The sequence below is a fragment of the Solanum verrucosum genome, unplaced genomic scaffold, assembly GCF_900185275.1.
Source record: "Solanum verrucosum unplaced genomic scaffold, falcon-dt-bn FXZP01000261.1, whole genome shotgun sequence".
Classification (NCBI taxonomy): Eukaryota; Viridiplantae; Streptophyta; class Magnoliopsida; order Solanales; family Solanaceae; genus Solanum; species Solanum verrucosum.
In genome coordinates this window covers 16,146,468-16,173,899 of record NW_026019969.1, presented here as the reverse complement: position 1 = coordinate 16,173,899, position 27,432 = coordinate 16,146,468, and the positions used below count along the sequence as shown (strand labels likewise).

Here is a 27,432-nt window from a genome sequence, read left to right as displayed (position 1 = left end):
ACACAAACTGAATACCTATCTATCTATTAAATCAGTTTGTCTAGTCTCCTGGAGCTACTAAATACACAAGGTTGGAACTTAGAAAAAGTAGATAATTAGACACTGAAAAACATCATCCAAAACGTCTGCAGCCCATTGAATGTGAAATGGAAGACTATTCCACCTCGAACCATGCCAAAGTGCCCCAATCAGCATGACTGAACGTCCATCTCACCTGGTTCTTAATTGTATGTTCTATATTACATTCCCATTGATTGATTTTAAAAAAAAAAAAAAAAAAGACGATACAATGGGTATGCAGTGTGCAATCAGCAAGAATGTCAAATAACTGCATGTAGCTAGGGTGGCGGATTGACCATGGATCTGCCATCTTCCCGCATCAACTATTAACACTAAGAAAGAAAGTGAAATAAGCCCTTCTTTCTACTTACATGCATGCAACTGCCAATAATACTCCATATACCCCAAATCTGGAAACACTTAGGCTGGACCGCTGCTACCAAATGAACTTCCAAGATTGGTACGGTAAGTATGGTGGAGGGAAACTTTAATTGTTCTCCTTTTAGAGAATTTATGTATATCAACACATTCCTCAAGATCAGCATCACATGTCAGAAGCACCCATTCGTCATCATCATCCAAATACTTTAGGTCGATTTTACCAACATCTTCTACATTGAAACGCCTCATCACCTCGTGCTTAACATCTCCAAAACCCCAGTGTGATTGCAGGCTGAAACGGATTTTATCCTTCCCAAAAATGGCTTTTACTTTAAATGTACCTGAATCCCGTAAAACCTGATTGCTACTCGTTGGCAAAGGACACAGAGGTTCCACAGAATTGTGATTGCTTTGGATCTTTTGACTCTGTGATCTGACCAGAAGCTTGGTTTCTTCTTGACCCATATCATGCAATTCTGTTTCTGTATGTGCTCTCTTTAGCATTCCTCCAGGATTTTCCTCCGTTGTGGAAAAGACATTTGTACAAGGAAATAAATTCTTTGAACCAGTGGAACAGAATAAACTTGAGCTAGAGTTATGACTGCCAGACGAAGAAGTTGACTTGGATGTGGTGGTCACAGGGCTGCCATCAGGTTGAGTATTTACTTGCTGCAGATGATCATTGTTTTTAGAAGCAGAGAAGTTGCTGGTCCTGGGATTATTTGGAGAGCTAAGTTCAGGGAAGTTGGTGTAGAAAGAACTGAGTTTAATTGCACCTTCAGCACCATGGACTGAATCGATCACAAGTTGAAGTTTCTGTAACGAGTGGCCAACTTTCTTGATCTTACGAGAAGGCCACCTGGTAATTCCATGTTGCCTGCATATTCTTTTCAAAGTTGTAGGGCAAACTGCAAGTTTCAAGAAATTGATAAGTAATCAATGATGAGATCAGATGATAGTGCTCGAGACACCAAATTTGAGACCTCAAGGTAAAGTAGAGGACTGTATAAACAAAGAAGAGACTTCAAATTTTTTTGGTTTCCCACCCGGTGTCCGGAGCCCACATTGGAGCTCCGACTAAATCTGGACAGCGCACTGCAGGGCCCATTCGGGGGTGGCAATTTTCTCCATACCCAGGGCTCGAACCCGAGACCTCTCCCACCAGTGCACCACAATGTAAGAAAGACAAATATAGAAATAATCTAAAATTTCAAGATAATAACTCTGCAAAAGATGAAAAACTGGAAGGATCGTATGAGCATGTCCGAAAGATTCCAAACTAGAAAATAGAAGAGATTAATCAAGAATGATCATACAAAAATTGGTCTAAAAGAATAGTTGAAACTCTAGAGCATGGAGTCATTTTAGCTAAAAGAGCAGTTCCAGGAGTTTTCCTGAGAACTGAAAATGTCCATGCATTTCCAATGCATCATTTTAATAGTTACCCAACGGTCCATCATGCCATGAAAGGCTGATATTGCATATTTCTAAAGTTCCAAATTCACAGTAGTCATTGTAGACAAAATGAATGGACTTATATAGTTTTAGGTAGGAGTGGCAAACGAGCGAGTCAAGCCAAATATGAGTCGATCAAAAAACGAGTTAAATAAAAATGGGTAAGTTACTTGACTCGACTCACATTTTAAATGAGTAAAAACGAGTTACCCAATGGATAATATGAATAACCATATTTACCCATATTATAATAGAAATCTTGTTAAAAGCTTTAAAAATTAAAATAAAATTAATTTTTTTTATTACTTCACTCCACCCCCTACCAGCCCCCCTATCCCAAAAAAATGTAAAAAAAAAAAAAAAATTCCACCCCACCCCTACCAGCCCCTACCACCCCCCCCCCCCACTTCATCCCAAAAAAAATTAACAAAATTTTAAAATTTTTCATTAATTTTTTTTTAAAAAAATTACCACCCCACCCCCTACCAGCCCCCTACCCCCTACCACTCCCCCCCCTCAACACCCCATCCCAAAATAAAATTAACAAAATTTTAAATTTTTTCATTAAAATTTTAAATTTTTTTTTGAAAAAATTACCACGCCACCCCATACCACCTCCCCTCCCCCCACACCCCTGTACCAGACCCTCCCCCCCCTCCACACCCCATTAAAAATTTTAATTTTTAATTTCATACCTTTATCACTTTTTTTTTGTTTGCTTTTACCCATTTTATCCATTTAACTACTCACTTTTAAATGGGTAATGTGGGTATTACTCAGTTTTTACCCATTTTTAAATGAGTTGGATACCCAACTCATTTAAAATGGGTAATATGAGAGGATATCCATATTATTTACCCATTTTGCCACCCCTAGTTTTAGGCAACATATCCTACCTCCAATACTTTTGGCAGCATCTTTGAGGCTTCCAGCAAAGTACTGCCTGAGTACCTGTAAACTGATACTCTTCTCGGTTTTTGACCGTCTTCTTTCACCTGCTCTCTTGGCACCTGAGGAATGAGATCTTGTACCAGAAGAAAAATCAAAGGAACCCCCAGACCCTCCTTTGGGTTCAAAATTTTGGTTTGGCTCTGAGAATGTAGATGCATGAATGGATTCCCTCTGAGTGTAATACCAAGGGGTTGCTGTGACCTTAAAGTTTTCTTCTTGCTCATCATTGTGATTTTCTGAAACAGCAGCAGCTCCTTTACCCTTTCTTTGGGCATCCAACATTTCCAAAAGCCAGGAAGAAGCGTCTTGATCCCTGTAAGATGAAGAGACTGGTTTTCTTGATTCTTCTTCATGGTATCCACCAATGGAAAGGCTGACCTTTTCACGTTGCATGAGTTCTTTTTCCTCCTGTAATTCTTGATCCGTGACAACACGTAAGCTTCGGCAACTTTGTTGTATCACAGAAGACAGTGAACTTAGCATTATTTTTTGATCTTCAGTATTCTTGCAATCAAGTGGCAAGAAAAACTCCAAGACAAAGTCAGCCGACCCTGTACATATACTTCGAAGGCGTATTGCTACAGCAGAACATAATCCAAACATCCTGGCGTGGTGTGACAATGGATAATCTGCCTTACTAAAGGCCGTAATATCCATAGCAAAACATGGCTGGTTTGTATTGAATGCTCCACCTGCAACTCCTTCACCTTTAAGCAAGTGATGCTCAGAACATGCTAAATGAAAAGGCACCACATGTTGATCGCGCACATAGCAAGCTGAGTCGACTGTCGAAACACAGGAAGCAAAGTTCTCATCAGATTGCAGGCACCCACCTTTACCTTGTTGTATGCATGGGGCCCAAGTCTGAGCCAATGGCAACTTGTGTGTATCACACACACATGTCAAAATATATTGAATCTCGGCCAATGCAGCTAGGTAAGACTCATTGCAATCCTGATATAGAATCATAACTACAATATCAGAAGCTGAATATGGAGCTCCTAATGAGAAAGTGAAAGATTAATTTATTGATCTACCTTGATTTTGGAAGGATTTGATGAGATACCAGAACTTCTTAGATTAACAGCCTACAAGGACCAAAAAGCTTCTTTAGATCACTTCATTCTCATAGCAGAGAATCACAGGTGCCCAAAATTAGTAGGAGATGCTAGAGTCTTTTTTGTTGGTAACTTAAGGAATAATAGTTCAACCAAAGACGAGTAAAATCACCAATTCCATTTGGAACTCAAAAAGAAGATTAATTTTCTCCTCTTAATCAGTAGAATGGACGATTACGGGACAAAGTAGTGAAGAAGTATTTAATGATAAGTTCCTTTACAAGCACAAGTGTCAGATGAAACCTCAATGATAGTTCAAGAAAATAATCCTCAAAGTCCAGGTAAAATTTGTGGGAACTAGAACCATATGACCATTTAATTTGTTCAAGGGAGAAATGAGAAACAGTTGGAAGATGATTGCAGACATTCAGGAAATTGAACATTTAGCATGTTGAAGTATCCCCCTCCCCCAAAAAAAAAACTCACGTACCGACTAACCCATGAATTTATAATGCTAATCTAAGTATTGAGAGAAAGGAAATTAAGTTTAAGACGCGAGTGGATACAATTAAGAAATACCTCAAGAGCTTTGCAGACATCATCAAGCTCCGGAGTTTTTTGAATAGTTGTTACAATCTCAACAACACCCAAGCAAGTTCCACTGCCACTTTCAAAAACAGGAACAGCAATGGAGCCCCTAACATTATGCTGATGAGCATAACTAACTCGTGGATACTCCTCCCGTTTGAAAAAACGAACATCAGGAGTCCATTCGGGCAGCTTCTTCAAGAAGACACGTCCAGGCAAGCCAACCAACTCCTTTGAATCTTTCTCAGCAGCAAATTCGTAATTTTCAGAGACATTTCTGTACTCTAATAGACTGTGGGAGTTTGGGTTGAGAAAGTATGGTTGATTATTAGTAATAAGTACATGTTTACCTCCTCTGTTGACAGGGACCCATATCTGAATGAGGACATCTTTATGGGTTGGGGAATTCTTGAGGTATTCAATGGCCTGGACCAATCTGGTGTTTACTGGTATAGTAGGATTTGGGTTAGTGAGAGTGTTTGGTCCAATCCATAACCTCCTAGGAGGAGGCAATTGGGTTGTAGGTTGATCCATTTGATCAGTAGTGGTAGTATCTAATAAAAGGGGGTGAGGAGAGAAATAATTGGATCCAGCTTGATCAGTAGCAGTAGTTGTTGTTGTCTCTAGCCAGAATCCGTCGGAGAGGAATTCAGTAAAATCACTAGTAGTATTGTTGTTGTCATGGAGCGTAAAGGCAGCATCTTCCATATTAATGATGATAAATCAATCAATCTCCCATCCCACCATAAAGAAGAAGCTGAGAGCTGTGGAATATATATATATATATATATAAAAGAAATGATATATCACTCACGAACACAAAAGCAGCCTAAATATGAAAAACAAGAAGAGGAACTTCCATTCCTTGGTCTTCCAAAACCCAATCAGCCCAGGTTCCACAAACATCATCAGTTAAAGTTTTTGTTTCGCAACTGCAATCACAAATGCATTGCAGACCACAAAAACTAGCCACACATACATTAATAATTTTCCATCCCAAAAGAATTAAATTAAATTGAGGAACGGTCCAAATCCAAAACTCTAATGTCTACAAAAAAAAACAAAGTCATCATATCCTCAACAAGAAAGAAAGAAAGAAAGAATGAAAAGAAAAGGAAAGAGTTGGAATGGAGAAAGCCATGAATAAAAGGGTGGGGTTGAGCAGCCCTGTATATATAAAAAAAAGTACAAATTTGTTGCTGACGGAAGCCAACTTTTATTAGAAGAGAGAATAGAATAAGATGCACACTTGCTGCTCTATGGATTGGTCCCCACCATCCATATTCTAATGCTCTGCTTACCTGCCCTCTTGATTCTATTTAAAGATTCTCAAACAACAATTACTAGTATCTATTTTCTATTCTTCCCTCCTTTACCTAAACTATTAAACGTCATCTCCTATTTTTATTTTTATTTTTATTTTTATTTTTATTTTTCTCTCCCCAAATTATCACTATTTTTTTAACATATATATATATATATATATACCTCACCCATAAAAATCTTTGATAATTAGTGTTTGTTTATGAAATTTTCAAATACAATTTATAACATGTATTTTAACTTACTTTTTCACTATTAAAGTTGTACTTAAGTATGATTTAAATGTGAACATTATTTCAAATACTCGTATAACTAAGCATAATTTCATTTTTAACTACTTGAACTTTAAATTCATAAATTTCAAATTAAGTAAAAATAAATAAATTGGAATCTATGCCCAAATGTCCACTAAGTATTTATTTTTAATTTCACATTTTAAGACATCCTAATTATAAATATTCATTGGATGGTCTAATATTGTTTACACCAACGAAATATAAATTAAACTTTTGATAATATATAAGCAATATGTGTGTTTGGTAAAACGGTGATGTGAGAAACATTTCTCGATAAAAATGACGGATTTATAAGCATGTGTTTATGTTTATTGAATGAAACTATTCGCCGTAAAAGGACAAAAAAAATAGCAGTGAAAAATGTATAAATTAAATAGGAAAGAATGGGAACGAGTCTTCATTTTCTGGAAAAAGATTCTTCAGAATATCATTCTATTGACCAAACGGATTCTGATGAAAATCAAGATTGAGTTGACATATTTTATGTGATTAATTTAATTACATAATAAATGAATAAAAACAGATGTTATGAAATTAGAAGCGAAGGTATGTAAATAGAACAGCTTATTAAGAGTTGAAGTATTCAATTGGAACATGGCTTTAGTTAAAATGTTTAAATGAAATGTAAGTATTGGGGTTTGATTTGGTGATATATATGGAAGATTGAGTTTGGTGGTGCATCTCGATCACGTCTTATATTAAAGCCAGCTATATATATATATATATATATATATATATATATATATATATATATATAACGGGGAATGTACATCAAGGGTATATATAGGAAACAATCAGACCTTACTCCTCTTAAACTTGTAGGTAATTTCTGATATTCATTCATATTAAATGAAGAAGAAGCTCAGGTTTTGAAAACAGAAAAAGTATCACATCGATCTCTCACGTATATATATGCGGCATCCCGTCAATTGCCTCTTTTAAACCTCCAATTTCCACTATACCAATCAAACTCACCCCCACAGCTACCTAATTTCAACATATATACTCTCTGTTTTTTTTTTTTTCTCATTCAACCACAACATCAAGCTGCTCTACTAATCAAAATATTTATCGTCCTTCAACATACAACTATTATCATCCTCGATATGAAAAAAGTAAGATGGGTCAACCTTAAAATCTGAATCCAGAATGCTGACGATACGATACTACTCATATAATTTTAATTGGAAAAAGAGTCATATTTCCCACATGACTCTCTAATCAGTAAAAGGGCACCCGCCCAGTTCGCCGCATCGCACCAACTTTATTTGGAATTGCCCTTACAATTTTCCTGCTTCCAATGGTCCCCACTATTCTTTTCTTATTTCAAACTTTTCCTCTCTATTTTAATCTTAACTTGTTTATTTCTTTTTTTCTTTTTAATATTTTAAATTAAATATTAATTTTATAATCTCCTACAAACAATAAAATTAGAGAGATGTTTGGGTGGTAGTCTCGTTTGTGGATTCGGAATGCTTTCGTCATCGCAGCTAGTGCTCTTTTTTTAACATAATAATAATAATATATGTGGTTGATCTTTTTTAGGTTGTCATTAATTAATATTTAATAATAATGGAATGGGAGTATAAAGTATAAATGGGTGCTGACGTTATACAAAGAGGGCCCCACAACCTGCCGCTAATGAGGAAGCAACAACTATTACTACTATTTCGCTCATCTCATCTCAATTTATTCATATTTGGTCTTTGCGACCTAACCAATCATTATGAACCTCAAATATACGGCTCAACGTAATTGGATGTCTAAAATTAAATTTCAATTTGAGATCTAAAATATAAATAAAGTTTGTATATATATTTATTTAATTTTTATTTTTCTTACACTATTTAGATGAGAATTATTAGTATTTAATATTGTTTTTTCAGTTATTAATATTAGGTAAAATTTTATCAGCTCAACATTGAAAAACATCATTTCAATGAGGCAATTATTATATGAATTGTTAACATAATTCTATAAGTAATAAGTTGACAAATATTGAATAAAGTTAAGAGTAGAAACATAGAATCTCAAGAAGTTGATGACTAGATATACCCCCATTTTAATATGCTTGTTGTAATGCTTGAAACTAAAATTAAAAAACAAATAAAAATAATTTATAATTCACTTTGTTCAACATTTTTCACTATTAATTCTTATTTTTAACAAAATACAAAATATGTTAAAGTGGGTGAAATAATATATTTTTAAAAATATTATACTTTTTATCATAAATAATCATTTTTTTCTATAAAAATTTAACACATATAATTTATTCTTGATAAAAATTTGAGGTCCCCAAATTATTTTACAAAGCGTAGAGCCGCCCTTGAATTACTACTCTATATTATTGGGATTGATTGAAATAATACACGCAAAAAGTTAGTACTCCCTCCGTCCCATTTTATGTGGCACCATTTCCTTTTTGGTCAGTCCCAAAAAGAATGTCACATTTCCTTATATGATAAGTATTTAAAGGTACAATTCTTCTTTTATCCTTGATGGTCCCACTTAATCTTAAAATAATATTCCAATACATTTATGAGGAGAGAGAAAAGTGAATTTACTTTTTAAAGGGTAATTTAGTAAATATTTCAAAGTCTTCATTTATTTCTTAAACTCCATGCCCGATCAAATGTTGCCACATAAAATGGGACGAAAGGAGTAATAATTATAAATTATGACGATAATAAGAAAGTGAGCTTCATATTAATAAATTAAGCAAAAATCATAAAATTTACTGTGAGAATAATATCTTCTAAATGAAAATTTTAATCTAATACTATTTTAATTTGTTTCAACTTTCAAGCCAGGAGAGACAAGAACCCTTTCTTGAGGGTCGTTGACTTTTTCTTGCATTGGTGCGGTAATATTTAATTTATTTGTCAAAAAATAATTATTAAAGATGCTTAAAATATATTATTATTATTATTATTATTAAAAAACAAAAATCGAAACAAGAATAATTGTAATATATTTTCTCATATTTAAAATCCTCTTCCTCGTTCACTTTTTTCTTTCTTTCTTTTTCAATACCAACACATTAGGGTTTGATTGATTATCAAGATAAGGAATAATAGCTAGGTTATAAAATAATAAAATGACATATTTATCCTTTTGAATGTCGAGAAAATTATAGTTAAAATGCATAATTTACCCTTTTAGCTCAAATTCTTGTGATGAGAGGCAATCTCTTACACACGCATTCAACCTTTTAAAGGTATCTTTTAGGGTTCGTTTGGTAGAGTACTGATAATGTTAAATAGAGTGTATTAATAATGTTTACATTAGTAATGTTTGTGTTAGTTATTTTTACATTAAATATACATAGATTATTCTACATGCAGTGTTTGGTTTGAAATTTTGCGGACTCTACAAGACGTGTTCAATTTGAATTGGGACTCCAGAAGGTGTGTTCAGAACCCTAATTTATGCCTATATAAAGGGTCTAAATTCTCTTAAAAGGCATCTCAAAATATCCCATAAACTCTTGGGTATTTTTAACAATAAAGATCTCAAATATTCCACAAAAGTCATGGAATATTCATATAGAGCTCAAATTTAAATCATCCTAGTTTGAGAAATACACCACTAACGGCCCTAGAATCATGGATAAATCTTAGGAGAGTAGAATCAAGGGAGGAGCAAAATTGTACCCGCATATTTATCAATAAAATTATGTTTCTTTAGATTTTATTCGTGTGGTTTATTTATTTTCCATATATTTAAAATTTGTTGCAAACAGTATTAAAAATAGAATGCATTGTGACAAAAAAATTATTTACAAAAATATCCTCTATAATTATGGTGAAAAAAGATGTAAAAAGAGTTTTGAAGGGTAATTGAGTTTGTAACCATGTTAATGCATGCATTAAATCTCTTTGTATTACTAATACCTAGAAATTATTTATGGTTTTAATAATACACTCCCCAATATACAATAGAATGTGTTAGCTATACATAGCATGAAAAAATGCATCAAACAAGATATTACTAATATCTAATGCATACATTATTTTTGCTAATAAATGATTCACTTGTTTATGCTTGACCAATACTTTAAAACATGTGCATGTCACCCTATAATAGGATTGTGATACGTGTCATCACCATTTTTGTAAAAATAAACTTATATACTACTATTGAAATTATCATTATAATCCATCCCACTGGCCGCTTGTATCTTTCCTAGCATGGCTGCCACTATCATGGTTTTTGGTGAGAAAATTTCCAACAACATTTATTATCTAAACAAGTAGCCAAGCAGAACTCAACAACAAATTCATGAGTTCAACAAACAACAAGACCAACATACGTTTTCAAGTTTTCTCAATAATGGTGAATTTCTAAAAATGAAAATTCACCCGACCTTCCAAAATCCTTGTTAAAGCTGCTTTTACATCTAACAGAAATTGTTGCTTTCCATAGCATACCAACAATAAAATACTCAATTTTTGTATCGACGAATTATATATGGAGGAGGCCGGGAGACAAAATATGGTTTCTCATGAATTTTTCATACATAACCATATCGATTTTATGTGTAAACATATGTTTGTTGTGTCACATTGTATAAATGGTGCATCTTAGACACTTTATACTAGAAATTACCTACGGAATTTATCCATAATTCTTAGCTAATTCACTGCCAAATAGCTCTTAGCTAATTGAATTTTCATATATTCCAGTTAAACGATTAGCATGACATTTTTATTATTTAACTATGAAATTTTATTCATCGATAATTCCTTAATTTTTCTTGTAGTGAATTAGAAAGATTGGCCTTGTTGGAAAGGTATGTCACATAATTTGACCTCAAGATCAGGGGTTAAACCCATAAACTATATATGTATTCTCCTAAATAAAACTAAAAGAAATTCCAAATTTCTATCAAACACATATTAAAAGGATACATAAGCTAGAGCCTAGATATATATATTTGTAGGAGATTCTGCCAGAGGAATATTAACAAGCATTGGTAGCAGTATTTCCACGAGGAGTATTAAATTTATACATAGTATTTTGTGTTGGGTTCGAAAGTGATTAGGGCGTCATGCGGAAGCTTACAGTTGCAAATCATACGGTTGACAAATCAGACGATGGTTTGGTCAAGCGACCTACATATTGAAAACTAATGTTAAAAAATTATAAATATTTTTAAGAGAAAATCTCTCCATAAACAAGACTCTTAAATGACTACATTGTATGTTATGAGAATATTAATCTTCAATTTATAGATCTCCAAATTATTCCTCTAAAGAAAGAATAAACCAAATATGGAAGAAAATTATATTTTTCTTTCAAAAAAAAATAAAAACATTTATGTTAGTATTTTGTCTTTTCTTTTAGGAAAAAATAAACTTCAAATAAGGTAAGAAAATCAGGGTAAAACCCTAATATTTTGGGGCTCGAATTTTCTATTGATTGATATATTACATTTGTTGTCTTTGCGTAATCTAAATATACATGTAAAAGGATGGATTCTAAGTAATATTTTTGAGCTCCAAACTTTTTTATTTTTACTAAGGACCTGTTTGGCCATGCGATATGGTATCATGATATGGAATCATGAGATGAAATTGAAGGTTTGTTTGGACATGCGATATGAAATTTTTGTGTTGTATATTTTCTCATAAACATAAAAATCTCATAAGTTGTAAAACTATTAAAATAGCCCCAATTGTTTATTCAATCTTATCAAATAAACAAAAAATTATAAAATCGCATAATAAATTATTACAAAGTTATTTGTTCTCCACTTAAGTAATTGTTTCATCTAACTTTAATTTAATAAAAAAATTGAACATAAATTATAGTGTACTAGTCTTTAATATAATCCTCCCACATAGTACGGACAATTTCCTCACGTTGAACTTGCATTTCTCGATCATGTGACCGAGAAGACGAACCAATATTGTTACTTTGAGTCATTTGTTGGTCAATATCCTCCGCAACTATATCTTCATGTTCATAGACCATAAATATTTCATCACTACTTTGGTATTCTCGCAAATAATTATGTAACACTGCACAAGCTATGACAATTTTCACTTGTGTATCAATATCATAATGGTTCATGCCTTGTTTCGGTATTCTAAATCTATCTTTCCAAGCTCCAAAAGTCCGTTCAATCACATTGCGCAGAGATTAATGCCTATAATTAAATAGTTCTTTGGCATTTTGAGGCTCTCTTTCACTTCCTCAGTAATCTTGCAAATGATAGTGTAGTCCTTTGTATGGAGCTAAAAATCATTTTGTGTTTCGGAAACCAGCATCAACAACATAATATTTATCTACCAAAAAACATTTTATAAAGAATATAATTACTAAAAGCATATGTGACGTAAATGAGACAGCTTTGTGTAAATAAATAATATTTATTCTAAGGATGTAATTTAAAGTTACCATGTGGCGAAAATGGAAATTGTGACGTTGGTTCAACAAGTGCATTCTCAAGTACTTTACTATCATGTGCAGTACCTTCCCAACTAGCAGCAACAAAGGTAAATCGCATATCAAAATCACAAGCACATAAGACATTTTGTGATGTTCTTCCTTTGCGATTACGATATGCTTGTTGCACCGCTTTAGGAACCTCCCCTTCTATATATGTTCCATCAATCGCACCAACACAATCCTACCAAATAAAAAATACATCAATATTAGTTTAGTGAACATAAAATAAATTGGAAGCATTATAGAATGCACTTCATAAAAATAATGTTTGTAAGAGTAATAAAAATAGTGCTTCCAAGACAATGCAAAGTCATAAAATAAATATTATCTCTTTAAACAAAGTTGATAGGAAATATCTAACTAAATATTAATAACTTACACATAAAATATAAATGTTCACTTATTAAGGCCATAAAATGAATTTATTAATGTGATTGAAATTTTACCTTAAACCAAGGCCAAAATCGAGTATTATGTCAAATTTTGGAATGTACACCAGACATATTTTTTGGTTGTCTAAATGTTGGTGTCATCTTGCTAATTGCCTCGGCAACTATTTTAACATGCCGGTTAATTGTTTCAAGTGAATGTTGAAAAGTTTCACAATCGTGAGGTGTGAGTTAAAGTGACTATATGTTGGTGAGAATAATAAATTTTAAAAAGTAATGATGTGATTATAAATTTTATTTACATATGAAACAAATGGTTAGTAGATATAAATGTGGGGCTGTTTTAACAAAATATAAACTCATGGATCAATTATTGTATTAAAATATCTCAAATCATGATATGAAATCACCATATAATTCCATGTAATGGTTTTTGGAGAATATGGTATCACCTCTCATGATATGGAATCATGAGATGGAATCAGCGTAAAATCGCATGTCCAAACGTTGATTCCATCTCACGATACCATATCGTGATATGGTATCGCATGGCCAAACGCCTACTAAATCTTAGCTCTCAAGCATTTCCATTCTAATATATCTTCGGATTTGAGACCAGCTACACTCAAATGCTGTGCTAAGATCTAGCACTAAAGCTCCATTGCTTCCTCTGATTTGCTTCACTTTTTTCTTCTTCTGTTTTACTTAGATCAGTTGATATAATAATTAATCTATGAATTGAATCAAGACGCATGTTTTTAACCTCGTATATATCATTTTCCTAATAAATACCGTGTCTGATAATAGATCCATGTTGAGAATTTCATGAGCTTCCTGATTTTGCGTTTTCTTACAGAAAATTATTTGGAAATGAAGACACAGTCAAATTAAAGGGTCCCGCTAAGAATTTCATATCATATATATAAAAATATATAAAAGAGAACTCTAGGCCTGCCTATGTAGCGCCATCACAAATCATGATTTCGTTTTTATTTATTTATTTTCAAAATTAGCCTTTCCCTATCATGAAAAATTGTGATTTTTATGAAAAATTGTGACTTCTATGAAAAGTTGCGACTTTAATGAAGAGTTGCGACTTTTATGAAAAGTTGCGACTTTTATGAAAGGTTGTGACCTCTCCCAAGGGTTGCAACTTTTCCAATAATTGTAACATTTCCGATAAGACACAATAAATATTTGTTCACACTACTCTTTGTTGTCTATAAATAGAGGGATTTCCTCTCATTTTAAAATAATAAAAATTGTGAACCTCCTCCTTTTCTTCTTCTTCTTCTTTTCTTCTACACAATTAAATATTCGTGTACTTTGCTCCTGTTGAGTGGCTCACTGACACCATTGTTTATGTTACAAATCCTGGTATGTATTTTACATTCATTAATTTATGCTTATGTTATTAAGGATAAATGATAAGATGTTATAATTTTCATTTTCATTTACATTATTAATGTTTGTTATTATGTAATCTTGTATGTAAGATAATATAATGTTTTAGTTTTACTGACGGATAGATTTTAAATATTATTTAATAAATTTCATGATTTTAAATTCCCGCTCGAAGCGCTGGTCATTTCACTAGTATAATATAATGGATGATCTCTTTTTGTTAAGCTAATTTTTTTATTTCTATGAAAATTCACATGCTTAACCATTTATTATTCGTACTACATACACACACTTATTACATATGCGAAAGTTACACTAATAATGGTGGCGCAAGGACATATTATATAATATAGACAACATTGAAAGTAGCAAAAGATTGAATTAAAATAAGATAATAGATGCATAAAATAAGGTTGATGTGTCATCGAAAAGGATGTTAAAGCACATTAATCCACATATGAGTAATGACAACAGCACATGGTTGTTGTTCCAAATTAATATGTTTATTATCATTATACGTCTCTTTCATTCCCTCTTTTCATTTGCTTATGTCATATTTTTAGGTCTCATTATCTATTAACTAATCTTTTTTTAACTTGCGTGCATTCCACACCAACTCTTAAGTTTATTGTTTCACGATGATTACTATATTGGTTATGATTAAAAGAGTTTGATGCTAGTTGGTGGATCTAATATTAGCTTCTCCACACTCTTCTTTAGAATATTACTATCAAACTCCAAATTTATGAGTTCATACAAATTTAATAGCTTTTGTTTAGATTTTCTATATATGCTAATAAATTGATTTAATAATATTTATATATATTTAAGGGAAAAGGGTCTAATATACCCCTCAACTTTGTCATTTGGAGCTGATATGCCTCTCGTTATGAAAGTGGCTCATATATACCCTTACCGTTATACAAACGGCTCACATATACCCCTACCGTTACAAAATGAGCTCACATATACCCTTAATTTAATGGAAGTGAACAAAATAGTTTTAAATTTATGTTTTTGACTTTTAAATTTTTAAAAAATCATGTAGGGGTATATATGATCCTTCTAGCGAATTTCAAGGTATATTTTAATCTTTTTTATACATAAATTATTTTTTGACGTCTTTGATTATCATTTTTTGAGTTTCTTATTCTTATTTTATTTTTTTCTTTCGTTCGTTAGTGTAAAGAGAAAATTTTAAAACTAATTTTTTTTGTGGCTATATTATAATCTAAAACTATTTTTTTCGACTATATTGTTATCTAGTTTTTTTTATTGAAAAAAAAAAGGGTCATCTATAATAAAGTTTACAAGAAAATTGGTGAAACATAAATAAATTTGACCATCAAAATAATAACTTTAAATTAGTCGTTGAAACAAAAAAAGTCAAAAAAAATTATGTGTGAGGAGGATTAAATATACCCATATGGGATTATATTTTTTATAAAATAATAATAATTAAAATATTAAATTAAAATTATTTTTTTCACTTCCGTTAGAGGAAAAGGGTATATGTGAGCCATTTGTATAGCAATAGGGGCATATATGAGTCACTTTCATAATGAGGGGTATATCAGCTCTAAATGATAAAGCTAAGGGGTATATCAGACCTTTTTCCCTATATTTAATAGCGAATTCATGAACAACAACACATTTAGTGTAGTTTCATAGCGTGGGGCGTGAGGAAGGTAGATTGTATGTAGATCTTATTTTTACCTTAGAAGTAGAGATACTATTTTCGATAAACCTTTGACTCAAGGAAATATAGTTCAAAGTAGTTCCAAAATAAAAGTAATAGAAGTACAAGAAACAACATATAGTAACAAACAAAACTACAACAAAACAATACGAGGTACAAAGAGCAACATATAGAGGATAAAGAACTACATAAGTAATACTGCGACTATTAATATGGACCGACAACAAGACAACACATTGCTACCTATTAATCTTCTATCCTAATTTATGTCATTCACAACCTCCTATCTAAGGTCATGTCCTTGATAAGCTAAACTTATGTCATGTCATGTCTAATCACTCCTCTCCAATACTTCTTCGATCTACCTCCACCTTTATTGAAACCAGATATAGCGAAACTCATATACCTCCGCACTAAAACATTTGTAAATTCATTTGCTTAAAAATTTACTATATATAATATATAAGATATATAGTTATAAAAAAAAGAAAATACATAATTACCCCATCAAACTTAGATCCTTTTTTGAAGAAGACACCTTAAGTTTGTGGAGGTCCTATTACGTACCCCACGAAACCATTTAAATCGACAATAAATATGCCATTTTGATCCATTTTCACGGCAATTGTAATTTCACACTAGAAAAGTGTGTGAAATAGTAAAATTACGGCCCCAAACCAATGGAAAACTGACACATAGCATTGTTAAACCAAAGTGAAAAGAGGCCCATTGCATTGTTAAACCAAAGTGAAAAGAGGCCCATGTTTCTTCTTCCCCAAACCACCATTAATGGCTGTTGAGAGCTTTTCTCAACAACAAAAGTTGGTTCTTTACTATGCGAAGCGATTTTTTATATTGTATACTTTATCATCAAGTTCTAGCAATCCATCTTAAGGCCTTTTATTAGAAAAATCTACTTAACAACGACATTATACTTGATCAATTTAACACCTAATTTACCTTTCAGCAAAGAAATTTGAACCCATTTTCGTTCATATAGTTTCCCTAGATCAAAAGTATCAAAGAATCTACTCGAACAAATTTTTAAAAAATGTGAAATTTACTTATAGAACTCAAAGCTAGTCTTGATTTCAGAATACCCACAAAGCTAAAAAGGATTAAACTAATTTTTGAAGAATTTTTTTTTTGAAATCAAACACCAAAAATACTGAAAAATAACACACAAAACTTACATAAATATATATTTACAAAGAAATTCAGACAAAAATAATAATCTTTTGAAGTGAAGTAAATCGAAAGAACTGGGAAAAGAAATTGGGAAAGATGAACAATGAATTTTGTAAAAAGGTTTAAGGGTTAAAATGTGAGTGGGTCATGGTTTTACCCGACCCACTATTAAACAAGTAAGAAAAATAAAAAGAATATTATTTTATTTGAGGTGAAACACACGCACTGGTCATGAGATTGCAAATATTGTACATGTAGTGTATTTAAAATTGTTGGAAATGGTTGGACGGGGTAATAGGACCCCGTAAACTTTAAGTATCTACATAAAAAAAAGGGTACAAGTTTAATGAGGTAATAATGTATTTTCTCTTATAAACTTTAAAATATTAAGTTGCGTACGGATGGTATCCCCCTCTCTCATATATGCCTCTTTCACCTTTTTCGTATAAATTTGTATAAAATTACTTGCTACTTAGAATCTCTATGCCGCTTACGCCAGCATTACTTTATCGTTTATCTTGTTAATTTACTGGCAAGTTGTAATAAGGCAAAGCCTTTAATTTCCAAGTGTGATACATTTAATATATTTTTTTTAAGAGAGTGATAGATATGCTACATTATGGATGTGTTTAGTAGGAACGAAAATGTTCTGATGAAAAATATTAATGGATTTTTTATTTTATTTTTTAATATTTGATAAATAAGTAAAATATATTATCTTAACAATATTTATATGTATTTTAACAAAACAATGTTGGGTAGGATGGGGACTTGGGGTGGATTGGGGGTTGGAAGCGTCGGTGGGTAAGTGAGAGGAAGACAATGAAATTGAAGTGTTACTAATTACTTATAGTTCAACTAAAGAAGTCATTTTTAAGAAACTTATTTTCCTAAAAGAATATAAATACTAGAGAAGATTGAAAGATAATTTACTATGTGCCTAATACACCCTAGACTTGAAATAGCCGATCATAACTTAAATTTGGGATTGAAGCTTATTTTGATGCAAACTACTGTTACTGAATAAAGGAGCAAAATTAAGTTATGCATGTTGGAGTATTTCAATTATAGAGATTGATGAGCAATTGCGACAACACAAGAACAGGAGAAAAGTTAATCAATTCCATGGTAAATATTACGAAGATATCCAAAATAAAATAAGGAGACATATTTTGACAACATATATATCTTAATGAGAAGACGTAATCTAAGAATAGCCAGAGACGTGAATTGGTTTGGTGCCTACCTAGTATATACTCCCTCCCATTTCATTTTTGCAAATTAATTAAGAGAGAGTTATTATTTTCTCTTCATACTATTTTATTTTTTTATATTAAATAACTATGTAAATTTAGAATTGCAATAAAATATCATTTTTTAAGGAGTGTGTCAGGTCAAACATGAGTTAAGGGAATAACAAATCGTATTGTAGACACGTACTTATAAAATGATTAATTATTAATTCCACTTAATATCTTGTAGCTAATAATTAATCTATATATATATATCTTGAATGAGCCCTATCTATATATCTAGCTCATCCTTTGTCAAATGGAACAGTTGTACCAATTTTTGTTAATGGGCGGCCTTGAAAGTGACCATCTTCATTAATTTCATTTTCTTTTTTCACTTTTTCTTTATGTTGTGGGTTGACAATTACTTAGTATATTACCACTATATATAATTATCTGTTGAGCACGGCAGCCGACTGTGTGATTAATTATCTATGTATATATCCACCTCCAATATTGTTTTATAAGCACATGTTCTATACCCTATATACCATTTATCTTAATCCATAGATCCATACACCACTCTCGATCATCAACTATGAGAAATATATGATAAAACATTCAAAAGTGAATTAAGTTTTGACATTTGATTGGATATAACACACAAATATCTCATAAAATTATGTGTCAGCTGAGGTAGGACTAGGAGGTTCGATTCCATGAGTAACAGAAACTTGTAGTGGATGTGTTCATGACGTGTTACTACTAATGCAAGTAATGGTAAACTCAAATAAAATTAGCTAATGGTATATTCAAAATTTGAAACATACGCAAGCAAGGCAAGAAACATCTACTACTATAAAATAATAAAAGTCAAAAAGTTTTTATTTTATTTTTTCTAGTAGATAGCAAAAGAAAAAGTCGTATTCTGTTGTCTAAGTAGGAGTATTATTATATGTTGTATTATTGAAGCAGAAAATAATTAATTATGTGTATGTTGATAGAAATAATATAGTATCATATTCTCTGGCTTCAGGCTGTAAGAGATAAGAGAGAAGATTCCAGGCCAACACGATTATTGGATCAAACCCAAGATTCAAACAAGATTCTTCTTTCTTTAATTTCCATTATTACGACATAATCAACTCTAATTTTTTTTATATATCTAGATAGGTATGTGGACAACACATACCATGTACAAGTGACGATGGGGTGAGAAGATGACACATATTTTGCTAATAATTAATTTTGTATTATTTACAAGTTGGAGATAAGGTGGTAGATGTGAAAGATTCATTGCATCTCACTCCCCCACATATAAGAGAAAAGAAAAGAATGTGAATATTGCATATTCTCTTTTTATGCATCTATACCATATTCCAAGTCCATATCAAAGACTTTTTTGTGCTTGTGATTTTATTGACAAATTACTCCTAAAACTGTCGGAGTTGCCCCGTACTATCGTGGGACAAGCAAGCATCATTGATGTAATAAGCTGACCTTCCATTTTTTTAATAACAAATGTCCAATAACACTCTCTCTTCTTCTACCTCCAATTCTCATCACTATACACATTTTAGCATCACAACTGTCTAAGCTAACAAATATCTGTAAATAACACGGCCCAAAAAGATTAAATATGAACTATACAATATACTCTCACTGATGATAAAGGGGGAAAACAAGACCACAACCCAACATCAACTACTAGGACAGGGAAACAATCTCTCTTTTTACCCTATATGGGACAGGGGTATAATCATAACTCGTTATTCCATCAATACCAATTTACAATAACTAAAACAAATCAACTACGTCTCAATCCAAAACTGGTTTGGGTTGACCACATCACCTCTAATTCACAATATCTGCATGAATACAAATTGTCATCCCGCAAAAATTTCTGCCAAAATCTGGTTCCACAACTCAGTAACAGATTCTTTTTGATAAGTTCTACGACTGAGTATAGATAGAAACAGAAGAGGATTAAATGATTTATGGGCACAAACATTCAATCTCAACTGTTGCTGATGGACCTGAGGAAAGCCATTTCCATTTCCTCAATAAAACGCGCTATAAGTTAAGAGTTAACAAACGATAGCTACAACACATTAACTAGCTAAGACCAGACAGATACTCTAACTACAATGTGAATATCAGGCTACAACATGTACAAAGTCTGTTTAAGAATACAATTACATTTCCTTCTTTCTGAGGCTGTTCAGGACATCAAGCTAGAGAAGCTCTGGGGTTCTTCGGATATTTCCCCAAAATATCCAAGACTCTTACTCGCTGCGCCTCTTTCGCTGAGAAATTTCGGGAGAAAACCAAAAAAAAGTGAAATTTAGAAACAATACCAGCACCAGAAAAGGTCCTTTGAACTAATTGTGCTAAAAATCTATAAAATAGGTAATGTTAAATGAAGCAGAGAACTGAGAAAATGGCACAAGCTTTTCACCATTTCACTGGAACAAAGAGGGCAGAAAGGAAATAGGCAGAGTCAAAAGCCCAATCATTTTCAACAATTAATAATAGGTTCAGTATCAAATATAGCAGCAATTCTCTTTCTGATGCCCCAACGAAGAACCATTCTATCAGAGAGGAAATAACAAAATGTTAATCCATACAATGTACAATTCATACTCTTTTGAGGATTCAAACTTACCAAAACTTAGTCAGAGGTCATTCCCAGGGATTGTGAGAATGGCTTACCGAAAAAACCTCAATACAGAAAATAAACCCAACTCATAACTATCTTTAGGGTCAACCCTTTCATTAGAACCAAGCCGCGCACACACAAGACTTTAGGAGATATCAAACACCATTGTCGTTTCTAACCAAGTAAATATCCAAAAAGATCAGAAATTAATTCTTGAAGCAAAATGCATCTTGCATCATCAGCCAAATAAATAAATAAATCCAACACATCATTGAAACGGAAAAAGATGTGTCAAGGCAAATCTGAGAGTACAACAATAAAGGCAGCAGGTTTACTTACTTTTTCATTCAAATCACATCTCTAGGACCATAATAAAGCAACAATAAAAGCAAATATCATAAAGTACCTTCCTCCAAGGCAAGCCGTATGGACCTCTTCTCCAGTTCAACAGCATGATTGCTTAGGTCAACAGAGGAGAGAGAACGAAGCACTGCTCAATGACATTATATTGATAAAATGAGTAAGAAGATGAGTTACAACAGACAGACAATTAAGTGAGCAGGCATCAAGAAATTAGACTACATACTCTGTACATAATCCTCTTGCTTTGATTGCTCCAGTCTGTGCAGCAAGTTCTGCAATTGGAAATACCGCTCTTCCCAATGCTTAAAATTAACCTTCTTGGGATTATCCAACAATAGTCTAGTAGACGTGACTTGATGGTTGCTAACATTAACTGAAGCTAAATTGTTGTTGGACTCTCCTGTAGAGGGAGGAACTGAAGGTTTTGTGGACAAGGAGCACCTTGAAGGAGTCCATGAGATTGATGAAACTTCTGGAATGTAATATCCTTCCTTCATCTGGACTTCAGTCTGAGTTTTCTCATCACGTTGACTATGCTTTTTTAGTTGTGGATAATCAGTAACACCGCTTTGGTTGTTATTAGCAGCTGTTTTGCTTAACTCTCCTTCAGGTCTTCTACGAACATAGACAAGATGCCCACTACCAGAATTGTTTGTCGAGCATCGGTTGAGTGGGTTCACTAGGCATTCCGGGGTAGGTCTTTTGGAGCCAGTTATATTAGAAACTTTATTCGCCATAGTATGCGCTTCAGGAAATAGTGGGCTTTCAGCAGATTTGGAGGCAGCAACTATACTTTCACTCTGTGAATCTTGTAGTGCAGGTCCCACTATGGCTACTGGCACCAACAGCTGTTTATCATGCTTGGGTAAACCAGATTTAGCATTAGTCTGGTCACTTGATTTTGAATCTACAGTTTGTTGACCCATCTAAGAGAAGGTGTATGTTAGATGATTACATAGATCTTGCCTTTTCAAGTAATTATGAACAAATCTTGTGTTACTTAAGTACAAAAGTTAGTAGTTTGATTTTTAAGAAGAGAAGGTTCAAAAGAGTTAAATCAGAAAGAGAAATTCACAAGTCCGATACCCTCTATTCCATTTTATACTACACTCTTTTCTCTTTAGTCTGTCCCAAAAAAGAGTGACACCTTATACAAGGAAAATCTTTAATTTCAGTTTTCTCGCTTTTCCTTATAGAATCGACATGTCATGTTGCAAACCAGAATACCTTATGGGTACATTTGGTACATTAATAATATATATTTAGTTACTGTGCAGAAGTCCTTTCTTTCATAAACAATAAACTCTGTGCCAAGTAAAATACTATCATATGAAGTGAAATGAAGGGAATATATAACTACCAATGTGTCCATAAGCTGCAGTTAATTTTGTGAAAAGTTATGGATCTTGATTCTCCATCAGATAGTTTATAGGTAAATGCATGCTCCTAACATCCTATGATCCTAAACTTGAGGGTCAAATGTTAGATGGTGTGACATTTTAAACTAAAAATTCATCATAAAAGATAGTTGAATCTTATACGTCTAGCAACAAGCAAAAACCAGATCATGATAAAAGCTACTATTTAACCAAATAACTATTATGATCTAGTCAAGTACTCCACAAACATTTTAGTACAAACAAAGTTATAATTTTTTTCTTAAAGCCAAGATATAAAGGCTCAAACTAGACAAATTTCGAGGTGTAACAAAAAATATGTATTCCTCCTCCTTCCCCTCTCTTTCTGTTTAAAGGATAAGCAACAGGAATGAATGCAGAAATCCATTCAGAAAGTGTTTATTCCATTAAGCCATTTAGTTACCAACTTAAGCAGAGTTTGCTTTATTCCTAATCTAGAACATTCCCATGGAAAAGCATCTACTAGTTCCAATTCAACTTATCTTTACACATAAAAACATTATTCCACCAACCCAGCATATGCTACAGCTCCACCATTAAATTGTTCTCAGAAACAACCTTATCAATTTCATCTGCATGATCTCTGAGAACATTCCACAAATGCATACTCAATGAGATGCCTTTATTACTCGCATTTGCTCCATCTCAAAATAACACTCTCAAATGTCCATCATACTCTTCCCTCTGAAGTTCCTAACTGGCACTTTCCAATTCTTAGAAATCTAACAAACTACGATGTGATCGGCAACTTCAGAATCATAGGTTCTGGAGGATAGTCTCTTAGGAGAATTGTGGCCTCCAGAAGCATACTCACCCTCTTCCTTTCTCTTAACCTTCTCAACATATCTGCACATGCAAACAGAAATAATACTCTCGAATCCATCATTATCTTCCATTCAAAGTTCCTAACTGACACTTTCCCATTCTTAAAAACCTCACAGACTGTGACGTGCTCGGCAACTTCAGAATCATCGGTTCTGTAAGATAGTCTCTTAGGAGGATTGTTGCCTCCAGAAGCATACTCTTCCTCTTCCTTTCTCTTTCATAACCTTCTCAACATTCATACAAACAGGTACACTAGTCTTATCAAAGAATTTTTCTTCTGGTCTAATTTTTTTTATTTGGGACAAGTTCTTCATGTCAAAGAACCCTTTTCAGCTTTCCATCATGGACAACAAAATGGAGAGATATATAGATCATTCATACTTCAAAGATTGTAACAAAATGATCCTTGCAACAATCACCAAAATATTTATCCTTGCAATACATTGATGTCGAACACCTTCTTATACTATAACAACAACCACTCCAAACCAATGTGTTTGGAATTTTGTAATTTTCTGAAAATTGTGTTCTTCACTTCTTGCTTTTCACTTCATGCCTATGCACCGTGTTGCTTCTTTGTGCTTTTCACTTTTAACAGCATTGGTTTTAATAAAGAAGCCCCGGCCTGAAATCATTTACTCGCCATTTACTTGCCATAAATCAAATCATTTTTTCCAGAATATATATTAAGGAAAAGTCGAAAAGTTTAAAAAACAGAAGACAACAAGCTAACCATTCAGAGCTGCAGTGTTGAAGAGAGACCAATTTATCCCCGCATTTGTTGAAAGTAATTACGGTAACTTGGGGGATAATTCTAGTTTTACAATTTTAAGCTAAGTTGTGCAGACTCTTTACTTTCGATGCCGCACCCGTGTCAGATTCTCCAAAAATGCACTACTTTTGGCGAATCCGACATGCACCCCTTGACATTTTTGAAGAGTCCGAGAAACATAGCTTTAAAGAGAGGTTAAAGAAAGATACTCAATGGTGTTAATTCGTCATAGGTTATTGTGATCTAGACCTATTCGGGATTAGTGTAGCAACAGAGTCAGAACCCACCACAATATCACAGCAAGGATTTTACTTTAAACTTCACGGCAAGGAGTGGTGGAGGGAAAAAGAAATTAGAACATGATTTACATAAAACAATTGAATAGATGACAAAGAAACTTGAATTTCAGTGTTTTGGGAACACTGTGAGTGATGAATGTAGAACATCAGCAATATATGCCTACATTTGCATGTCAAGAATATATATGTCCAAGCAAACGTCTATATAATGAAATATGAATAAAATGGACTAACTGTATACCATCCAGGACGGAGTCGAGAATATTACTCTCACCTCATAGGCTCACAACATCAAGATGATGGAGCATGACATGAGAAGAATATGTTCCATTCAAAGTGGTTCCATTCCAATACATAATGAAAATGATCTGCAGCTCTGAAGAGAAGCAGCAACTCACGTGAGAACATATTCTAGTTCAGCCGCTTTCAACAACCAAAAACAAAAATGGAAGAGGATCCAACGATTTTTTTTTGCTAAAACATATATAAATAATATAAGTTCTGCTAAGTTGGTTTGAATCTGTCAACTTAATCCGCATGGTTTAGAGAAGTAATTTTGCAAGTAATACATCTAAAATGTTGTAAATGCAGTTCTCAATGTGCCAAGTCCTTTTTCCATCTTTTTAAACGCCCTACTGCCTGATCTCAATAGCAAGAAATACCGCCAATTACTGAGTTGCATTGATAGTCACAAAAGTTAAGTTACATTATCCACTGGATCAAGAAATTATGGTATAATCCACGAGAAAGACAATTAATCCAAGTAAACAATTTTGCATTTGGTGAGTTAATTCTATTGATAAAATAAATAAGATTTGATCCCCTAAACATTCTTTTGATAATTTATCCCAAAAACATATTCAGCTAAAGTTTGAAAAGATGAAAACCTTAAAACTGGAAAATAACATGTTTTATAATTCTTAAAATGGAAAGAAACCTAGCATTCCAATTATGTAGCTAAATTCCCTTCACTATTTTGTTTCCTTTTTGGTTCTGGTTTTTTGTAGTACTGTACTCTACTTCTTATCCCGTAGTGAACATAAGCAAAGAACTACTTTTTCATATCATTTCACCTAAGGTAATTGGAACTTGTGATTGCAATAGTATGATTTATCTTGCAAAAAAATCATTTAGGAAATAGCCAAGTTATCTGATACAGCTAAGGAAGTTTGTAAGCTATAGTTTTAACATTTGTAAGCTAATAGATGTAGTTCTCTCTCTTTCTCTCATTGTATTCTTTTAGCGATTACGAATGAGGCAGTTTAGAATGGGTTAATCTGGCCAGTGTTCTTTTTTCTTTTCTGGGGGTGGGAGTTAGGTCAGGATGGATGACGAATTAGTGTAGTCTTTCCTGAACAATGGAATCATCTTTGAATTACAATATCAATAAACTGAAGGAATCACGTTTCTTTTAAGATTCTGAAACCAAATTATGAAACCAAGGAATCCCCCTTGTCCACAATAGTAGGTATAATCCCTCTACCAGCAGAATATTGTTTTGAATATCTAAAATACAACTTAGCAGAAGATTTATACCATGAATAAATAAAACAGCACTCATGCGCTCTACAAATGCATAAGTATCAAAACATCAATTCGAGAATTGAATTGCGTGACTAAATGAGAAAAGCAATGAAAACTTACATTAATATGTCTATGCTTCCAAATTCTTCTCAACGAGGGAGGAATTGTGGTAACAAACAACCGGTCCAGTATGAGGAGAAAGAAGATTGATTTGATTGAGAGAGAGTGGGAGCAATGGCCCTCGGATTGTTGATCGTGCCTGTCTGGTGCGTGCAAAGAGGGGAGTTATTGGTTATCGGCTGTTGTAACCCGTTACGACCCGATTCTTTTGTGGGCTATTCGGGTTGTGGCCCGTTTGGACCCATCTGTTATTCTAAAGTAACAAATGGGATAATTGTTTGAGTTAAGCCTTAGCGTCAAAATACATCTCAACTAGTCTCTACATTCATCTTTACTTGTCCATTGTACTATTTTAACATGTCCAATAATATTTGTTCAGCTACCATTTTGTGTCTATTATAATTTTATTGTTAAATATTATTCATTTTTCAATGTTTAGCTTATATTTAGTAACGGTGATTTGATAAAATTATCTCTATCATTCGCTACTTCTTAATCCTGTTTCAAGTCAATAGTGGACAGTTATTGTTGGACAGAAGGAGATTTTATATTACTGAGTTTCGTATCTAATCTATTGAGAGTGCAAGTTTTCTAACTCAACTATTGCTTAATAGTTTGCAAACCATACCTTAACATTGAATAGACCAAATATTTGTTGAGAAATGTTTCTAGGCGCGTTTGTCCATAAAAACTTCATCCACCTGACATATAAAATGACTCTATTAGTTGACACATTGAATAGACCAAATGTTTGTTGAGAAATGTTTCTAGGCGCGTTTGTCCATAAAAATTTCATCCACCTGACATATAAAATGACTCTATTAGTTGACACATTATTTTTAAATATATTTTTAATTGGTTTCTTTAAAATCCTATACTCTCCTCTTCCAAGCTATAGATATCGACGTCGTGACAAAGATGAAACCACAAATAAGAAGGTGGAGAAGAAGATGGTGAATGTTATTATTGGGA

The 27,432-nt window shown here is 32.9% G+C and overlaps 2 protein-coding genes across 3 annotated transcripts; both read right to left on the bottom strand.

The window, feature by feature from the left end:
- Positions 1-480: 480 nt before the first annotated feature.
- LOC125815134 (protein NLP2-like) lies at positions 481-5,201 on the bottom strand. Its single transcript, XM_049494531.1, has 4 exons — positions 4,485-5,201; positions 3,884-3,935; positions 2,793-3,806; positions 481-1,349 (listed from the first exon to the last, which is right to left on the bottom strand). Exons 1-4 carry the CDS (start codon positions 5,199-5,201, stop codon positions 481-483), a joined length of 2,652 nt encoding a protein of 883 aa, XP_049350488.1.
- Positions 5,202-20,490: 15,289 nt separating this feature from the next.
- On the bottom strand, positions 20,491-26,566 carry LOC125815158 (uncharacterized). 2 transcript variants are annotated; one of them, XM_049494568.1, is made up of 5 exons: positions 26,461-26,566; positions 25,091-25,192; positions 21,726-22,428; positions 21,546-21,629; positions 20,491-20,786 (listed from the first exon to the last, which is right to left on the bottom strand). In XM_049494568.1, the coding sequence occupies exons 3-5, from the start codon at positions 22,426-22,428 to the stop codon at positions 20,710-20,712; spliced, it is 864 nt and encodes a 287-aa protein (XP_049350525.1). In that variant the 5' UTR covers positions 25,091-25,192; positions 26,461-26,566; the 3' UTR covers positions 20,491-20,709. The 2 variants fall into 2 exon arrangements, with proteins under 2 accessions (XP_049350525.1, XP_049350526.1); XM_049494569.1 differs by lacking the exon at positions 25,091-25,192 and having other exon boundaries at positions 26,461-26,556.
- Positions 26,567-27,432: the final 866 nt, after the last annotated feature.